Raw genomic sequence first — 14,940 nt, forward strand, 5'->3', positions numbered from 1 at the left:
TTTTAAAACCACCTTTATATTTGTAATAATTGCTTTATGGTTTATAAAGAAACTTTTCATAAAATCTCCCATTTAAAGCCATATTTCCAAAAGTTTATACACGAAGGTATTTTGTAAAAAATCCTTTCGTAGGGCATTTGTAGATAAATTCAGAGTATTTTTTCTTCAACGATGACACATACAAAGTGATATTTTAATAGGTTGCGCCAATGTTGTATTCTTATTCTATTATAAATGTAACACTCAACATATTTAGAGATGAGACTGGCAGCATTTTTGGTACGTTAGTCAATCCAGGTGCCACGCAATTACTAACAGCGGCTGGGTTTACAAAAGAAAATAACGCCCTGGCCTCAAGCAGTTTTACAGTGGTTTTACTAGCAGCATAAGTATATATAAGGTGACCTCAAGGGACCAATACTGGAAAAATATTCTCCAAAACTATTTTTTAAAAAATAGAGTAAACCTAGACACCTGTTTATGATTTTTGCTTTTAGTATTTCTGGCCAACGCTTTGCCCTAAATTAACCCTTTGTACCTAGCAGCTACTAACCAAATTGGTTAGTCCATTCTGCTTTTCCTCAACATTTTATAGGCATATCACATTGGTCAAGAATACAATTCTTTTTGAATGTTCTAAAATAAATTTGTGGTCCCACTTTTAAGAGGTATCTCCACTTTATTTTACCATGTAGTAGATTTATGCAGTCCAAAGGACTGTGATACGAGGACCAATGTACTTCTGTACATCATTAATGATGAATCTCACTTGACACTTGGTGTTAAACATTATTTATACGAGATGCAAATTAAACTGCTTAGGAATCAAGATTGATATCGTTAAGTCCATATGACTTACAACTTTTTAAGCCAAACTTAACAAGAAAATTGATGCTACGTTATGTCATACTACTAATTTTCTGTTTCAAGTTGAGTAGCGTGCTGCCAAGGCAACAGAACTCAGAGATCAAGAAACAAAACGAGTCCCACCATCACAGAGTAGCCACAGAATAAGCTGGATTTTTCAAGGAAGTTAAGTCTCCTTAATAACAATGATGCCAGCGTGGGCCTAAGGAGAAAATGCTTTGGAAAGTTCAGTAAATGCAAGATGAGACTGGATTATGATTCCCTGATCTTGTTCTACGTGTCAAGTGGCTAATGGCTAAGAAGAGCTCTACTAATAGATTAGTAGATTCTGAGTCACGGTCTCACCATCAATGAAAGGAGTAGGATCAAGATTGTTTTAGGCAACTTTCTAGTGTTTAATCATTGTAAAATTATCAATCATTGTAAAATTACCAAAAAGTTATCATTGTAAAATTACCAAAATCTTGTGACATTTCCTCAGTCTACATATTGAAGTAAATATCTGTCGGCATAGCTTAACAGTTCTTGTTCAACCAGTGTTAAAATTTTGAGAACTACATCACATATTTTACTATTATTCACAGCCTTAACTGTAGTACTTTCTTTAAATGTCTGGATCAAACCCACTTTCCCCCAGGAAGATTTTCTGTATGTTCCAGTTTAGGTCTCCTTGCTATCTATTCCCATAATAACCTGTATTCTCCCCTTTCTGTAACACTAATCACACTTGAAATAACTAACGACTGTTTTTTAATTTTTTTTATCCCATTGACTATAAGCTCCACTAGGGCAGGAGCCATATGTGTTTTGACTGCTACTGCATCCCCAGTACCTAGAACAGTGCTTGGCACATAAGTATATATTATGGAGTATATACTGATAAAGAGTCAGCTGGAAAGATAAATACAATTTGACAAACAGCTACTATAGTCTCTGAACTCTTTCTTTGTACATAAGATTAAGTAATTTTCACTTTTCTACTTTTGTGATGGTAGTTCTGGATCTACAATTGTCTAATGTTTTACAGTACAATTCTGAGATTTTGACAACAGAAGATAGTTAAAATTCTACATCAGTTAAATTATTTTTTATCAATATCCATGTTACTCTACATTCTTTTAAACACAAAGAACTAGTATCTTTAATTTGATGAGAAAAGAGCATGTAGTTGATTGGGCACTTATTAGAAGAGTAAGTAAGAATACGCAGTTGGACCCCTTTTCATCTTTACATTAGCTTTGCAAAATGGATGAGTTTGCATACTTGGGAAGGTTAGCAACTTAACCTTGAATCTGATCAAGTGTCTATGAAAAATTTTAAATTAAATAGCAAATCTCCTTACCCAAGTCAGCAAATCTTCCCCAATCTGATCAATAACAGATGTCTCATTCCTCTTTCGAACAGCCTTCATTTGCTCATTCAACCCAACTAAGGGAGAAAAAAAACAATGAAAAAAAATTAAGCATACATTCATTTCAGGCTGAGATACTGGTAGTACCACGAACCTAAATTTTCAAAAAAAAAGAGGATTTTCAGAGTAGTATAGCTACTTCTGATCGCCTTAAATATAAATCTGGACCCAATTCCTATACACCTAAATGTTTTGAGTTCTATCTGAAAAACAGTTGCCAAAGCATAAAACCATGTGGAAACTAGCACATTATACACAGTATAGGTGCATCAAATACGCATTTAACCTCAAGACTCCATCTATAACCAACCATGTTCATAAAAAACAAAGTTCAATTGTACAGGTGACTCCGCCCACTGTTCCTCTCAAAATATGTGTGTTCCCAGGCAATGGACATCATCATGCTTGAACGTGTCCGTGCACACTGGTGAGACCTAGGATCACCCACAAAGGAGCAAAAGGCAACCATTTGGTGGGAGGGTGTTGGTAGGTGGTGATGGCATCCTTGACGAAAGAAAGACTGAAAACTAAGGGTCCTGGAGAAACAGCGACTTAAAAAGAGAGGAACTGATACCACTGTCTACAAAAGTCCAAGATAACTACAACCAGGGAAAGCCAGCAAGACAGATTTTTTATGTATTCACTCAAGCATTCCAAGCAACAAAACAATAAAATAATTTAATTCCTGAAAATTTTCCCACCATGGGATTATATGCTGTAAACTACTATTTACAAAATATATTTATACATATATTATTATATAGAATATATTTTTTAAAAACATATATATTGTAATCAATAGGGAATTTCCAAGGGTAATTTTAACTATTCATGTTTTTCATCCTAGGCACTGACTTTAGGCCCTAAGTCCTGTGTTAACACTTTGTATAAAAAAGGCTGATGGGGGGGGTGGGGTGGGGGTAAAGGGTTGGGGAGAAATTCAAACATCCAATCATTTCTTTATGTTATGCTCACATTTAGTTATATAATTTCAGGAAAGCTAACACATGGATACATTTATAAGATTTTACTGTTATGGTCCCTTTACATACTCACAATCTTTTATCTATTGGAAATGTTAGGGACAAAGATCAGAGTCAATTTCTCTTACTGTGAAGTTGAAGAATATCTTCTAAGTTTGAAAAAATTTTCCGTAGTTCTGAAGGTGACAGAATTCCTTCTCTGGAAACTCGCTGATAGAACACTTGATCTAGAACCTTCAACGTTCGAACATGAGCTCTTTCAGTGTAGAACAATTCTAAGCAGAAAAAAAGGAAATATAAAATGTTACCTTACTTAGAATGGGATCAAACATAGGCTTTAGCTGAAATTAAGTAGCAAATGAGTTATATAATAATTATTTATAGTTTTGAAAGGATATAGTATCTCTGAAGTCACTTCTTGATTACATGAAACTCTCCTGCATACTGGCTCTAAGAGCTATAAATACTGGCAAATGAAAAATATCATCAGAACTATTTTGTACTTAAAACTTAACAATGTATTCCAAAATCCATTGGTTGGTAGCACCAACCAATCACAACTACAGCATTAGAAAACTGTAAGCCCAAATAGCATATAGACTTTGAATTGAACCCTCTTCAGAAATAATAGCACTCTGTGTTACCTAATTTGCCTATAAACCCTTATTTCTGAGGCCAGACTTTATAGTCTCACTGTGTCTCAATGCTGCTAGAGACAGGAAGGATATTTATTCATATCACAGCCTAAAGACAGTAGCAGGTACACCTCTCTGTCACATATATGCTAGGATAAAATAAAGAACATGCACGAGGATAAAGGAAGACCAAGATTCTAGTTTTCTTCCGATCACTTATCAGCTGTATGATCTTGACTAACTCAACCACTCATCCAGAGCCTTAGCTTCCTCATTTACAATCTATGCATAAAAATAACTTAGCCTGAAAGTAAAGTGATGGGACAAATGTCTCAATGATTTTTCAAGTTTAAGATCTATAATGCTACGAATCTTAAATAACCTGAATGCTAAATACATTTTCCTTTTAAATTATCAATAAGAATCATACAATCATTTGCATTTTTAAGTTGGAAAGTTCACGGATCATCTATCTATTAGTTTAATTTCCTCTCTGTTCAAAACAAAAGGCTAGCAGATACTTCGAAGCAAACTCCAAGGCTCCGGGGTTGGTTTAACTCTAATAAAACTCAATATATGTGAATAACAACAACAAAAACTAATTAAACTCACCATTAATTACTTCCTGTCTTTTGATCTCACAAGGCTTTAGTGCCAATAACACTTCTCGACTAACGAGCTGTTGCCAGTTGGGTGGATCTGTCTCTAAGTCATTTTCAAACTGTTCATCCTCACTTTGACTTTCTCCAAAAGCTATGCTGTCAAACCTAATGAAGAAAAAATAATGGATTCTATTTGAGGATATCACATGGACAATGGGAAATAGCACAAGTCTTTACACTACAGTAAATCAGTCATATTTCTGAAGTACTGCTTAGCACAGAGCCTGAAACATAATCCTCTCTCACAAAATAGCTTACATGTGTTATAAATACATCATCCTCTCCTAGAAAACAGCTTACTTGTGTTATAAATACCTCTATAAATATCTTTTAAATAATTGTGTTTATTAAGAAATTTCTTTTATACTATCTAACAGATTTGTGTACAGGGTTTCTTTTCCTTTAAAACTAGGACTTTGGGGAAAAAAGATATATTTCTTAAAATATGCCCTATTGAAAGCTACTTTAGGGATACTTACTTTCGAAAGGGCTTTGGTGTCCCATGTTCAGTCACCCTAAAATGACGGAGAACAGAGAGTCAACACAAAAACAAAACGGTAATCAAGAAATTTATGACAAAGATACTCAAAATTGTGTTAAACTACAGTGGCTGATAAATAATTCTGGATATTGCAATGATTTGGTATCAAATAAATTAAAAAACATTTCAGTACCTATCTAGTATTTACTACCAGTAAGTTCTACTTCTTCCCCCAAAAAACACATGGGGGAAAAAATGCTACAGAGTATAGGCATAGTATACAGTGAAGAACTTTTAAGCAATGTCCTAAACGCCCCTAAGATATCACTGAATTACCTTTCCACTTCCCATTCCTCCTCCTGCACTTGGTCTAATGGAGGAGGTGGGAAGTCAAAGATGGTACTGGGAGTACGAGGTGTGCCATCTAAGGAGTCTCCAGATGCTGGCGTTTCTCCAACTTGCTTTGATCCTGAAAAGACACAAGTCAGACATTCACATGGTGTTACTAAAGACAATGATTAAAAAAAAAAAAGAGTTAGTAACTCAGAAAGTTTCAACCTCACCCATAGCCAAATTCTTACTTAAACAATTGCAGGTTAGCTAGAAACAAAATTCTAATATAAAATTTTTTTTTTAATATTTATTGAGCACCTATTAGGTACCAGGAATCCTTTTATTTATTTATTTATTTATTTATTTTTAACAGATGAATGAAATGGATGGCTAAATGGGTTTTTATTTATTTATTTATTTATTTTTGGCTGTGCTGGGTCTTCGTTTCTGCGTGAGGGCTTTCTCTAGTTGTGGTGAGCGGGGGCCACTCCTCATCGCGATGCGCGGGCCTTTCACTATCGCGGCCTCTCTTTTTGCGGAGCACAGGCTCCAGACGCGCAGGCTCAGTAGTTGTGGCTCATGGGCCCAGTTGCTCCGCGGCATGTGGGATCTTCCCAGACCAGGGCTCGAACCCGTGTCCCCTGCATTGGCAGGCAGATTCTCAACCACTGCGCCACCAGGGAAGCCCCCTAATATAAAATTTTTAAATGCACTAAAAAATAAACAGGAAAATCATTTTTAAGCAGGTTTTAAAAAATCAACATAAAATATGGCAACAACTCAGAAGGGCATATGATAAGGAGAAACATTCTCTTACTTTATCCTTTTTTACCCCCAGTGCCAATCTTTTTCATTCAAATTTTAGTTATTATGGGGGTCCACCTCCAAATAATAACCTCATACTTCTTTTTCTGGACTTATTATATTTAGGTAATATCTATCTCTTCTTCCTCTGAGGATTTTGCTCACTTATATGCCCCATCTTCACTTCCCTCTCCTTTTTCTTCCCACTGTTTAATAACTATATTATTATTCCTAGTTGGCTTATTTGTTATTCCCTAAGCTTAAATGATAGAATTATATATATATCTTTGTTCCAACAAGGCGTTAGTATCTTAATTCTCCTCTATGTCAAATTAGGTATTTAGTGTCCATATCCTTCTCTTTAATTATATTTCTTTCCTTTTACCTTTCATTTCTTTCAATTACATTTTTACTTGTATCATAAAGAGGATTTTTTACATTTCCATTCTGATCTGCAGCCACAACTAAATATTCTGTGCTTTGCCCATTAGGTTGATTCTAAAAGTCTGAAAACATATAGTGTGCTTACATTATTATGACCACACACATACTGTAATACAACATACATATACATATTATTCATGCCAGGTTAAGAGGCATGTTAGTTAGGATTATGTTTTCTTTTCTACTGGTCCAATGATACAACTCTTAGCCCACTTGAAACAGAGTATTTATTACATTAAAGTCATATACTCCAACAATTACTTTAAGATTATGCCATTTTTAAATTTTGCTTCATGTTCAAATCATGACTTTCTTGAACAATTCTGTTCTTCTTAGCATTTCTAAATGCCCTTCTTTTATTGCTGTCAAAGTAATATAATTTTATCAAGTCACAAACTTTTTCATCTGTTACTATAAACTGCTTAAAATCTCCTTTTCTCTTATCCCCTAGGTTCTTGTGTTCCAATCTGGAGCAGCTGCTCCCTTGGCCTGTGACACAACTATCATCCTAGAACTGCCCTTCACCACTTTCCTGGGTTGTTTCCACCGCTTCCTGGACCCCATGAGATTTTCTTTCTTAATTTTTCTCTCATTTTGCTGGAGTGTGTATATTAAATTATTTTCAAGGAAAGGGTGCATTTCAGTTAAACTCTGAATCCTGGAGTATCTGAAAATGTCTTTATATCTTTCTTCATATTTGATGGATAGTTTGGATGGATATAGAATTCTAAGTTCAATACCATTTTCTTTCAGCAAGTTGAAGGCATGGCTCCTTTGTATTCTAGCACCTAATGTTATGAGAAATGTGACACAGCATAATCTCCATTTTCTTTCTCTTGAAAGCTTTCAGGATTCTTTTTCTTTATCTCTGATGCACTGACATTTCCAAAGCTACTCTAGGCATGGGTCTTTTTTTAAAACATTATTATTCATTGTAGTTGGTTCCGGGTAAGCCCTTTCTGTTTGAAGACATGTATTCTTTTTCAGCCCTGGGAAGCTCTCTTCTATCATTTCTCTAACTGCCTCTCCTCCAATTCCTCTGCTGATGTTTTGTGAAAGAGAAGATGTTGAACCTCTGTGGTGGTTCTCTACGTAATTCTTGTCTCTCCAATTTCTATCTCTTGATATCTCTGATATAGATTCTGAAATATTTCCTTGACTTTATTTTTAGGGACTTCTTTTTTTTCTTCTTATTTAATTATTAGCAGCTGTGGTGGTCTGAAAATATGTCCACAAATTCTTTGCTACTCCTCCCTTCAGCAGTGGCACCTAATTTTTTTCTCCTTGAATGTGGGCTGGATTTAGTGACGTGCTTCTAACTTGCTGAAATAAGGGGGTATTATCCATACAGACTAAGTCATAAAGAAAAACACCGGGATTTCTTTCTTGCTCTCCTTTGGATCACTCTGGGAAAGTCAGCTACCACGTCAGGGAACACTCAAGCAGTTCTACGGAGAAGCCCATGTGGTGCGGAGCCGAGGTCTCCAGCAAGGAGCTAAGTCTTCCTGCCACCAGCCACCTGCGGAAGCACAGAAGAGGTCTCCTGGCCCCATTAAGCTTTCAGATGGCTGGCTGACATCCTGACTACAGCTTTATGAGAGACTCCAAGCCAGAACTGCCCAGCTAAGCTGCTCTTGAGTTCCTTACCCACCAAAAATGTGAAGTAGTAAATATTTTTTGTATTAAGCCATTCAGTTTTGGGGTAATTTATCACAAAGCAATTAATAACTAATAAAACAGTTATTATATGTAATAGTTACATTAAAACATTTTGGTCTCTGCTCCTTTTTTATAACATCCTATTCTTGCTTTAGATATAATAACCTCTTTAATTTCTTCAAGAATACTATCTAATTTAGAGGTATTTTTATAAGTTCTTACTTATTACCTAAATTATTTTCTGCTAGTGGCAGTTTTTGTGTTTATTTTGTATTTTCTTTCTTATGCCACTAATATGTTTGGCATTATGTATTATCTTAGGTCTGGACTCTAATAACTTTTGCCAAAAGTGGGTAATGCTGTTCATATGTAAGAATAAAAGACTGGGCAGCTGACTTAGCTTTCCGGTCTGCTATGTGGACGTAGGGCCATTTCAGCCGGAAGCTCCTCAGAGCAGGCTAAGCCCCTGGCATGCCTACTGTCATGCTCCAGGTCCCCTAAAGTGAGATCCAGGGCACTAATACCATGGAGGACTTAACTCCCTATACAATTCACTCAACTTGTGTAACAAAGAGCATATTCATTTTCTTCTGACACAGGAATGACAGACTGCTTATATTCTACAATGTAAGGATCAGAAGCTGCTGACATAACTGTTTGGATTACAGACCTTCAATTAATTCATCATTTTCAGCTCTACTTCTTACTCATGTACTCCGTAACTTATGCCAACTCTGAGCCAAAGTCTCTCCTGGGTTCTAATGGACAGACTGGCTCCCACCTTGGACTCCTTAAACGATCTACAGGCTCCGACTTCCTTTATGTTGTTTTATCCATCAAACCACTCTTGCCCACTTTCAATCTCCCCAAAATTTGTTGAAATCTCTTACTGAATGATAATATCTTTTCTTCCTCTACTTCTTTTCTCTTCATGATTTTTGTTTATTCATTACCTACCATGCTTTTATTTCAATGAGACATGAGAGCCATGAATTAATGCATTACTCAATCCAACATCTTCAGAATTCCATATAAGACAGAACCTCCAGACTTCTCTACAAATGTCACCCCTACTTCTTTGTCTTAAGTAAAAACTTTCCTATGCCATGGAAGGTAACCTCTTCTGCTACAGCCCTCTCAAACAGAGACTGATGTTTCGGTCATACACTGTGTACTGCAGGGTGGAGATGAGATAGAGACTCTTCTTTTTTCTCAGTACTACTTTTAGACTATTATCTTACCTTCTTATAAAAATCCCTTGCTCCACTGAGGCTCTCACTCTCTGAATAATATCACATGTTCTCCCCCTACCAACAACCATCTAGCAACACTGAACCTTTGGCTGCTGGCTCACAGTTTTCCTCTCTGTGCTATTATCACATGCAGTGATCTCAAAGTCTGTGTGTATAAAGGTATTCAAACCCTTGGTTCCTTGGTTCCTTACCCTCTTCATCTCTAGTAACCCCCTCTTTGTCACCTTGGTGACCACTCCCACAGATTTATCCTTGATCTTGTCATACCAGAAATTGAACTGCTTCCAAAATCACCAATATAGAGAGGCATTTCCTTCTCCAAATAAAACCACATAATTCTTCCAGCTCACTTGCTTCAGAAACCCATTATAACAAGTATGAAGGAATATGGTAATAAGCTCTTTTCTCTATTATCTACAATTACTTCCTATCTTTCTTTACTTTTCAAATCCCCTTGCCCTTCTCACTAAATCCTAACTCTCAGCTGATAACCTTGCCCTTCACATACACCCCACATATCATCACTTCTCTCCTTCTCAAAACTTTGTTCTATTGGATACATAGTCCATCTCCCGCATTTTCAACCTCTTCCTCTCAACTGGCTTCCCCTTAGCATTTAAAAAAAAAACCAAAACAACCCTGGTAATCTCAGATTTTTTTAAAAAGTCTTCTTTAGATGCACCCCCCTCCCCGCATACACACATCTGCCTCTAACTTCTGACCAGTCCCCTCAACACTCCCCATGATTTGAAGTTTTTATTTGTACGACTTATCTTCCCAGAAGACTAAGCTGCATGGGGCAAGAATCTACGTATTATTGTATGCTAACATCTGGCACAGAGCTAATGCCTGACAGAGAAGTCCATAAATATTTTTTGAATGGATAAGAACTCAAAATTACCATTCAGCACAGATTTGTCACTGGTTATAGAATATTAAAATATTAAAACTGAAACTGGGATTCAGTCTTGATTTAAATAATCTGCCACTCTATTTCTTAGTATAGTTGTTTTAAAATCCTGATACTTAGCTAAGTTGAACTACAGCATCATTAGCTCACCCATATCATTCTCCTTCCCTCCTTCCTGGGAAAGAGTGGCCCCTGAAACCGTGGAGGACATGGAATTGGCTGGCAGGTACCCAATGTCTGCTCCTTCACTTGCTAATCCACTCTGGCGCAACTTAGCAGAGTCCTGAGGTTCAGGGCTCACAGATGAGGGTGTGGATATGTGCTTAGGGTGGCGCTGCTTCTGTAGTTCCATGGCTCTGCCAACTGAACGGAAAGCAATAGTTAATGATTCATGCTGCAAAGCAGCTTAAAAAAAAAAAAAAAAGATGATGGAAAGAATCTAGAAAAATGTCTGGAACATGGTGGGCCCTAGAAAAATATAACATGAATTATTATACAGAGTGAGGGATAGATAGATAAATAGATCGATAGAAAGGAAGGGAGAGAAAGGAAAGAAAGGAAGAAAGAAAGAGAAGGAAGGAAGGAGGTAGGAAAGAGAGAGCAAGAGAGAGAGAGAAAAAAAGAGAGAGAGAAAAGAAAGAGAGAGAGAAAAGAAAGAGAGAGAGAGAAAAGAAAGAGAGAAAGGCAGGGGAAGGTGAAGGAGGATGAAGAGAAAAGGGTGGGAGATGGTAGAAGATGAGGGGGAGAGAGAAGAGGCAGAAGAAAAAGGGTCATGAGAAAAGGAGCTGAGGAGGGCAACAGCGGGTGGGGGGAGAGGGGATGCTGAGAGCCAGAGATGGACACATACGAAGCTGTGTTCATTTGTAAGACAGAAGACGAGGCCTTTTAGCTCTGTGAGCTCTTAGCAAGCCCCTAGCTGCTCCCTAACACTCACAAGCCCATCATCACGACGTGCCTCAGAGACCACGCAGGGTAATCCCTAAGCTGCTCACATCAGTCACCGTGAGAAGCTAAAGACTCTCAGGTCACCATCCCCCATAGCCTGGCGCGTCTCACACAGCTCTGTACATCTCTAATCCTAAAATTCCTCCTTCCCTAATTCCTACAGTTCCTCTTCTGTATCCCTTGGAACTCATGGTCAGCATCTGTGAAATGCTCTGTTCTCCTCAACCTCTTCCCTAAAAATTTCCTTCACCTTCTCAGTGTTTCTCAGCAAGGGGCACCACTGGCGTTGTGAGTGAGAGTTCCTCATTGTGTGGGACATTCAGGTTCACTGTATCACAATACCCCCCCAACTCCAACCATGCCAGTATTTTCAAATGTGGTACCTGTCACCTTGAAGACCACTATATGAGCTAATTTCTCTCTCCACAGCAGCACGCCCGCCCCTACTTCTCCTGCAGCCCTCTCTAGGAGACTGACTCTCCAGTAGGCCTGAGGGTGGAGGGACATCAGGAAATAAAACACAATGAAGAGGTGGAAAAACTGCAGAAGTATGGAGACAGTGAGTAATATATGTATAAAGAGGTAAAACAAAGTATGGTGGAGAAATCCATGCACATTTTGTTTTATAAATTTAACAATCAGAATTTGAATGCAAACAAAATCAGAACAGGTAAGTAGATTATGTTATGGACAACTAATGGAATACTCTATTGACATTAAATAAGCTGTGTATGACAACTGTGAAGTCACACGGGGGTTTAGTTCAGAAGTGACATTGAATAGAAACAACGGAAGTTCAGTGGAAACATTCCTAGGACACCTTTCTCCAGCAACCCATTCTAGCTAAATGAGCCTAAATGTAAAGACGGCATGGAATGGTGGGAATGCAGCATTTTAAACTTCAACGTACTTGCACTGTTGTCATGACGGCTTGGTCTCCTTGGGGGTCCCAAGATGCTGGGGAATCCTCTTCGCTTCCCTTTTTCTTCGCCTTCCCTATCTTTCTTCATACTTTGCTAGAGTTGAGGTCCAATCAGAAAGATAAGAGATATGTAACAGAGTAGACTTCTTTTGTTGCTTTTAAGCAGAAACACATTCTAATGGTCAGTTGAAAGAAATTGGTTAAATGTAAATGAAAGACACACACACAGGGCACTCATTAGAGGCTGGCACACAGTACTATGTACACACCAAACTCAAGATGCCTTTTCAAACCCTTCAGAACTGACAATTTTGGAAAGTAAAAGGTAGGTTTATAGCACATTTACTGGGAACCTGTTCTAAGTAATTCACTCATCTGTTGAACAATAGTTACTAAGCTAATAATGTACGAAGGCACTATGCTAAAAGCTGGGGATACAATGAAGGAGGTCCTTATCTTCATCCAGATTTACAATCTAACAAAAATGAAACCAAAACATACATAATTACAAACACTGACAGGTACCATAAAAGACAAGTATAAGGCCAGAACAGTTAGGGACAGTTCTCTGTATAAACTACTAGTTTCACTTCTCACACTGTCTAATAAATTAGTTTGCATGGCTGGATTTCTCACTAGATTTTGAGTTTCTTGAGAACAGGGACCATATCTTATTCCTACTGGCATGCCTAGCACTAATTTGCTGAAAAAGTAAATACTAAGAAGAAGGAAAGCACTGCAATCAAATGTAAAGAAGCACGGAGACCTTAACACACTATTATTATTCTAGTCTTACCTTGATTTTTGGAAGGAATCCAATCCGACCTCGCTTGTGCTCCAAATTTCGAGGTTCTTTCACTTTTACTCCTAAATGCTTCATGTACATGAGAATAACATATTGCATTGTTGAACTGAGGGAGAAAGGATTAAGTAAAATAAGACTTCTGGGAAGGGATGGTGGGTAGAATAAAGATATCAAATGACTTCTAAAACCCCAATGCTGAAATTCTTAGAATTCATCAAGTGAAAAATAAGGAGCTATCTATTCACTGTGAATAGTAAAGGATTCTACTCAAGATACTAGAATATTCGTCAAGTAAAATACAGGCCACCAGAGGGAGACAGTCTATATTTTTATGTTAAAAGAAAAAAATCATAATTTAGGGCAGGAGACAAGATCGTTTCTTTTTTCCTTAAAATTCTAGGAAAAAAATAGTTATATTACCTCTTATCTTCTTCTACAGCCTGAGCAGTCATCCTAAAAATAAAAACATTTAAAAATGAAATATTAAAGTTTAATAAAAGAGTTGTTATTAAACTCAGATAACTGAAACAGCAGAACAGAGCCAAATGCTTTGGGACCCACCCCAAATCTCTGTCACCTGGAATAAAACATCAGAAAAATTCTAATCCCTGAAGGAACCATATGCTTTTCACACTCATGTCATCAACTGTAAATGTTTTATAGCAAGAAACATTTCCAAAGTCTGTGAATTGAAGCCAATATAAGTATCCAACCTGTTTTTGATCAGTTAGAAATTTTAGAGTTACTCATTTTACCAATACCCAGGAAAAGAAATACAGGAACGTCATCTAAAGTATCAGCATACATTTAAAATTCCAGCTCCTCAAGTATTATGACAGAACAAACAGCTCCGCATAGACAACCTGACCCCCCTTCTAAGTTTGTTCACTTTAAGCACAGTTAGCATATTAGTAGAGAGGGCCTTTCAACATGTATTTCTGTTACTTACAACACTTCTTCAATTTTGGCAACAATCTGCTCTGCACATGCCCGTTCCTTCTCCAGAGTTACCCGGTCCTTGTCTCTCTCTGCATCAATTTTAGTCAGTTCGCTTTCAGCCAAGGTCAGTCCCATGCTACGTTTCTGTCTAAAGGGAATAGGAGAAACTTCCTGAGGTAGCCTAGAGAAAAACTATCTCCCTCTGGAGATGTTTCGTCAGAGTTTCCATAGCTGTGAATTTCTAGCAACAGGGAAAATGTCAGTTTTCTATTTGGGGGCCCATGCCACCTAGGACACTGGAGGAAGAAAATTCTAGAGGCAATCACTCAACAGAGCACATATCCTGAAGGACACACTTAGCACAGAGTACTAATACTAAGCACAATTCCTGACAGCATAAGGATTGGGGACTATGCACTCTCAGTACCATGCCAACCTTTTGACTGCAGATGTGTGTTAGGTTTTAGTAACAGTGCGAAAGACGATATGCTAAGCCAAGGACTTAATGTATAACCTTTTCCTACCTAAAAAGAAAATTAATTCAGAACAACCGTATCAGCTTACCACCGAGCTTACCGAAAATCTTCCAAGTGCCTTTGAACTTCTGGGTGGACTCTTTCTTGCATAGTTTGGATATAGTGGCGATGTAGATCCTCAGGAATAAGCTCGGGTCTTCTTTTTTCTGCATAAATAGAAGAAGTCACCTGATCTAAGGCATATTTTTTGCATTATAACTGGCACTATTTGGTGCAAACTTAACTTGAAGTAAGACAAAGAGAAGTTCAACACATTTTATGTATTTCATCTCAGAATTCATCTTTCATTTACCCTTAAATGTATTATAGGCTTTTTTTCTGCTGTGATTCATATCACCTACTAGTCACCAC

General features: G+C 37.4%; 1 protein-coding gene across 2 annotated transcripts in view; it reads right to left on the bottom strand.

Annotated features, from left to right (window-relative positions):
- Nucleotides 1-14,940, bottom strand: part of ARHGEF12 (Rho guanine nucleotide exchange factor 12) — a 144,990-nt gene that overhangs the window by 20,473 nt on the left and 109,577 nt on the right. For both annotated transcript variants that reach the window (XM_082410855.1, XM_082410854.1), the window contains 11 exons: nt 14,630-14,735; nt 14,064-14,201; nt 13,535-13,567; nt 13,106-13,220; nt 12,298-12,403; nt 10,593-10,805; nt 5,376-5,508; nt 5,038-5,073; nt 4,509-4,663; nt 3,390-3,536; nt 2,210-2,295 (listed from right to left, as the gene is read on the bottom strand). In XM_082410855.1, the coding sequence (XP_082266981.1) occupies nt 2,210-2,295; nt 3,390-3,536; nt 4,509-4,663; nt 5,038-5,073; nt 5,376-5,508; nt 10,593-10,805; nt 12,298-12,403; nt 13,106-13,220; nt 13,535-13,567; nt 14,064-14,201; nt 14,630-14,735 (1,268 nt within the window). The remainder of the gene's footprint in view (nt 1-2,209; nt 2,296-3,389; nt 3,537-4,508; nt 4,664-5,037; nt 5,074-5,375; nt 5,509-10,592; nt 10,806-12,297; nt 12,404-13,105; nt 13,221-13,534; nt 13,568-14,063; nt 14,202-14,629; nt 14,736-14,940) is intronic.

This window comes from Balaenoptera physalus (genome assembly GCF_965194825.1).
Source record: "Balaenoptera physalus genome assembly, chromosome: 10".
NCBI classification, from domain to species: Eukaryota; Metazoa; Chordata; class Mammalia; order Artiodactyla; family Balaenopteridae; genus Balaenoptera; species Balaenoptera physalus.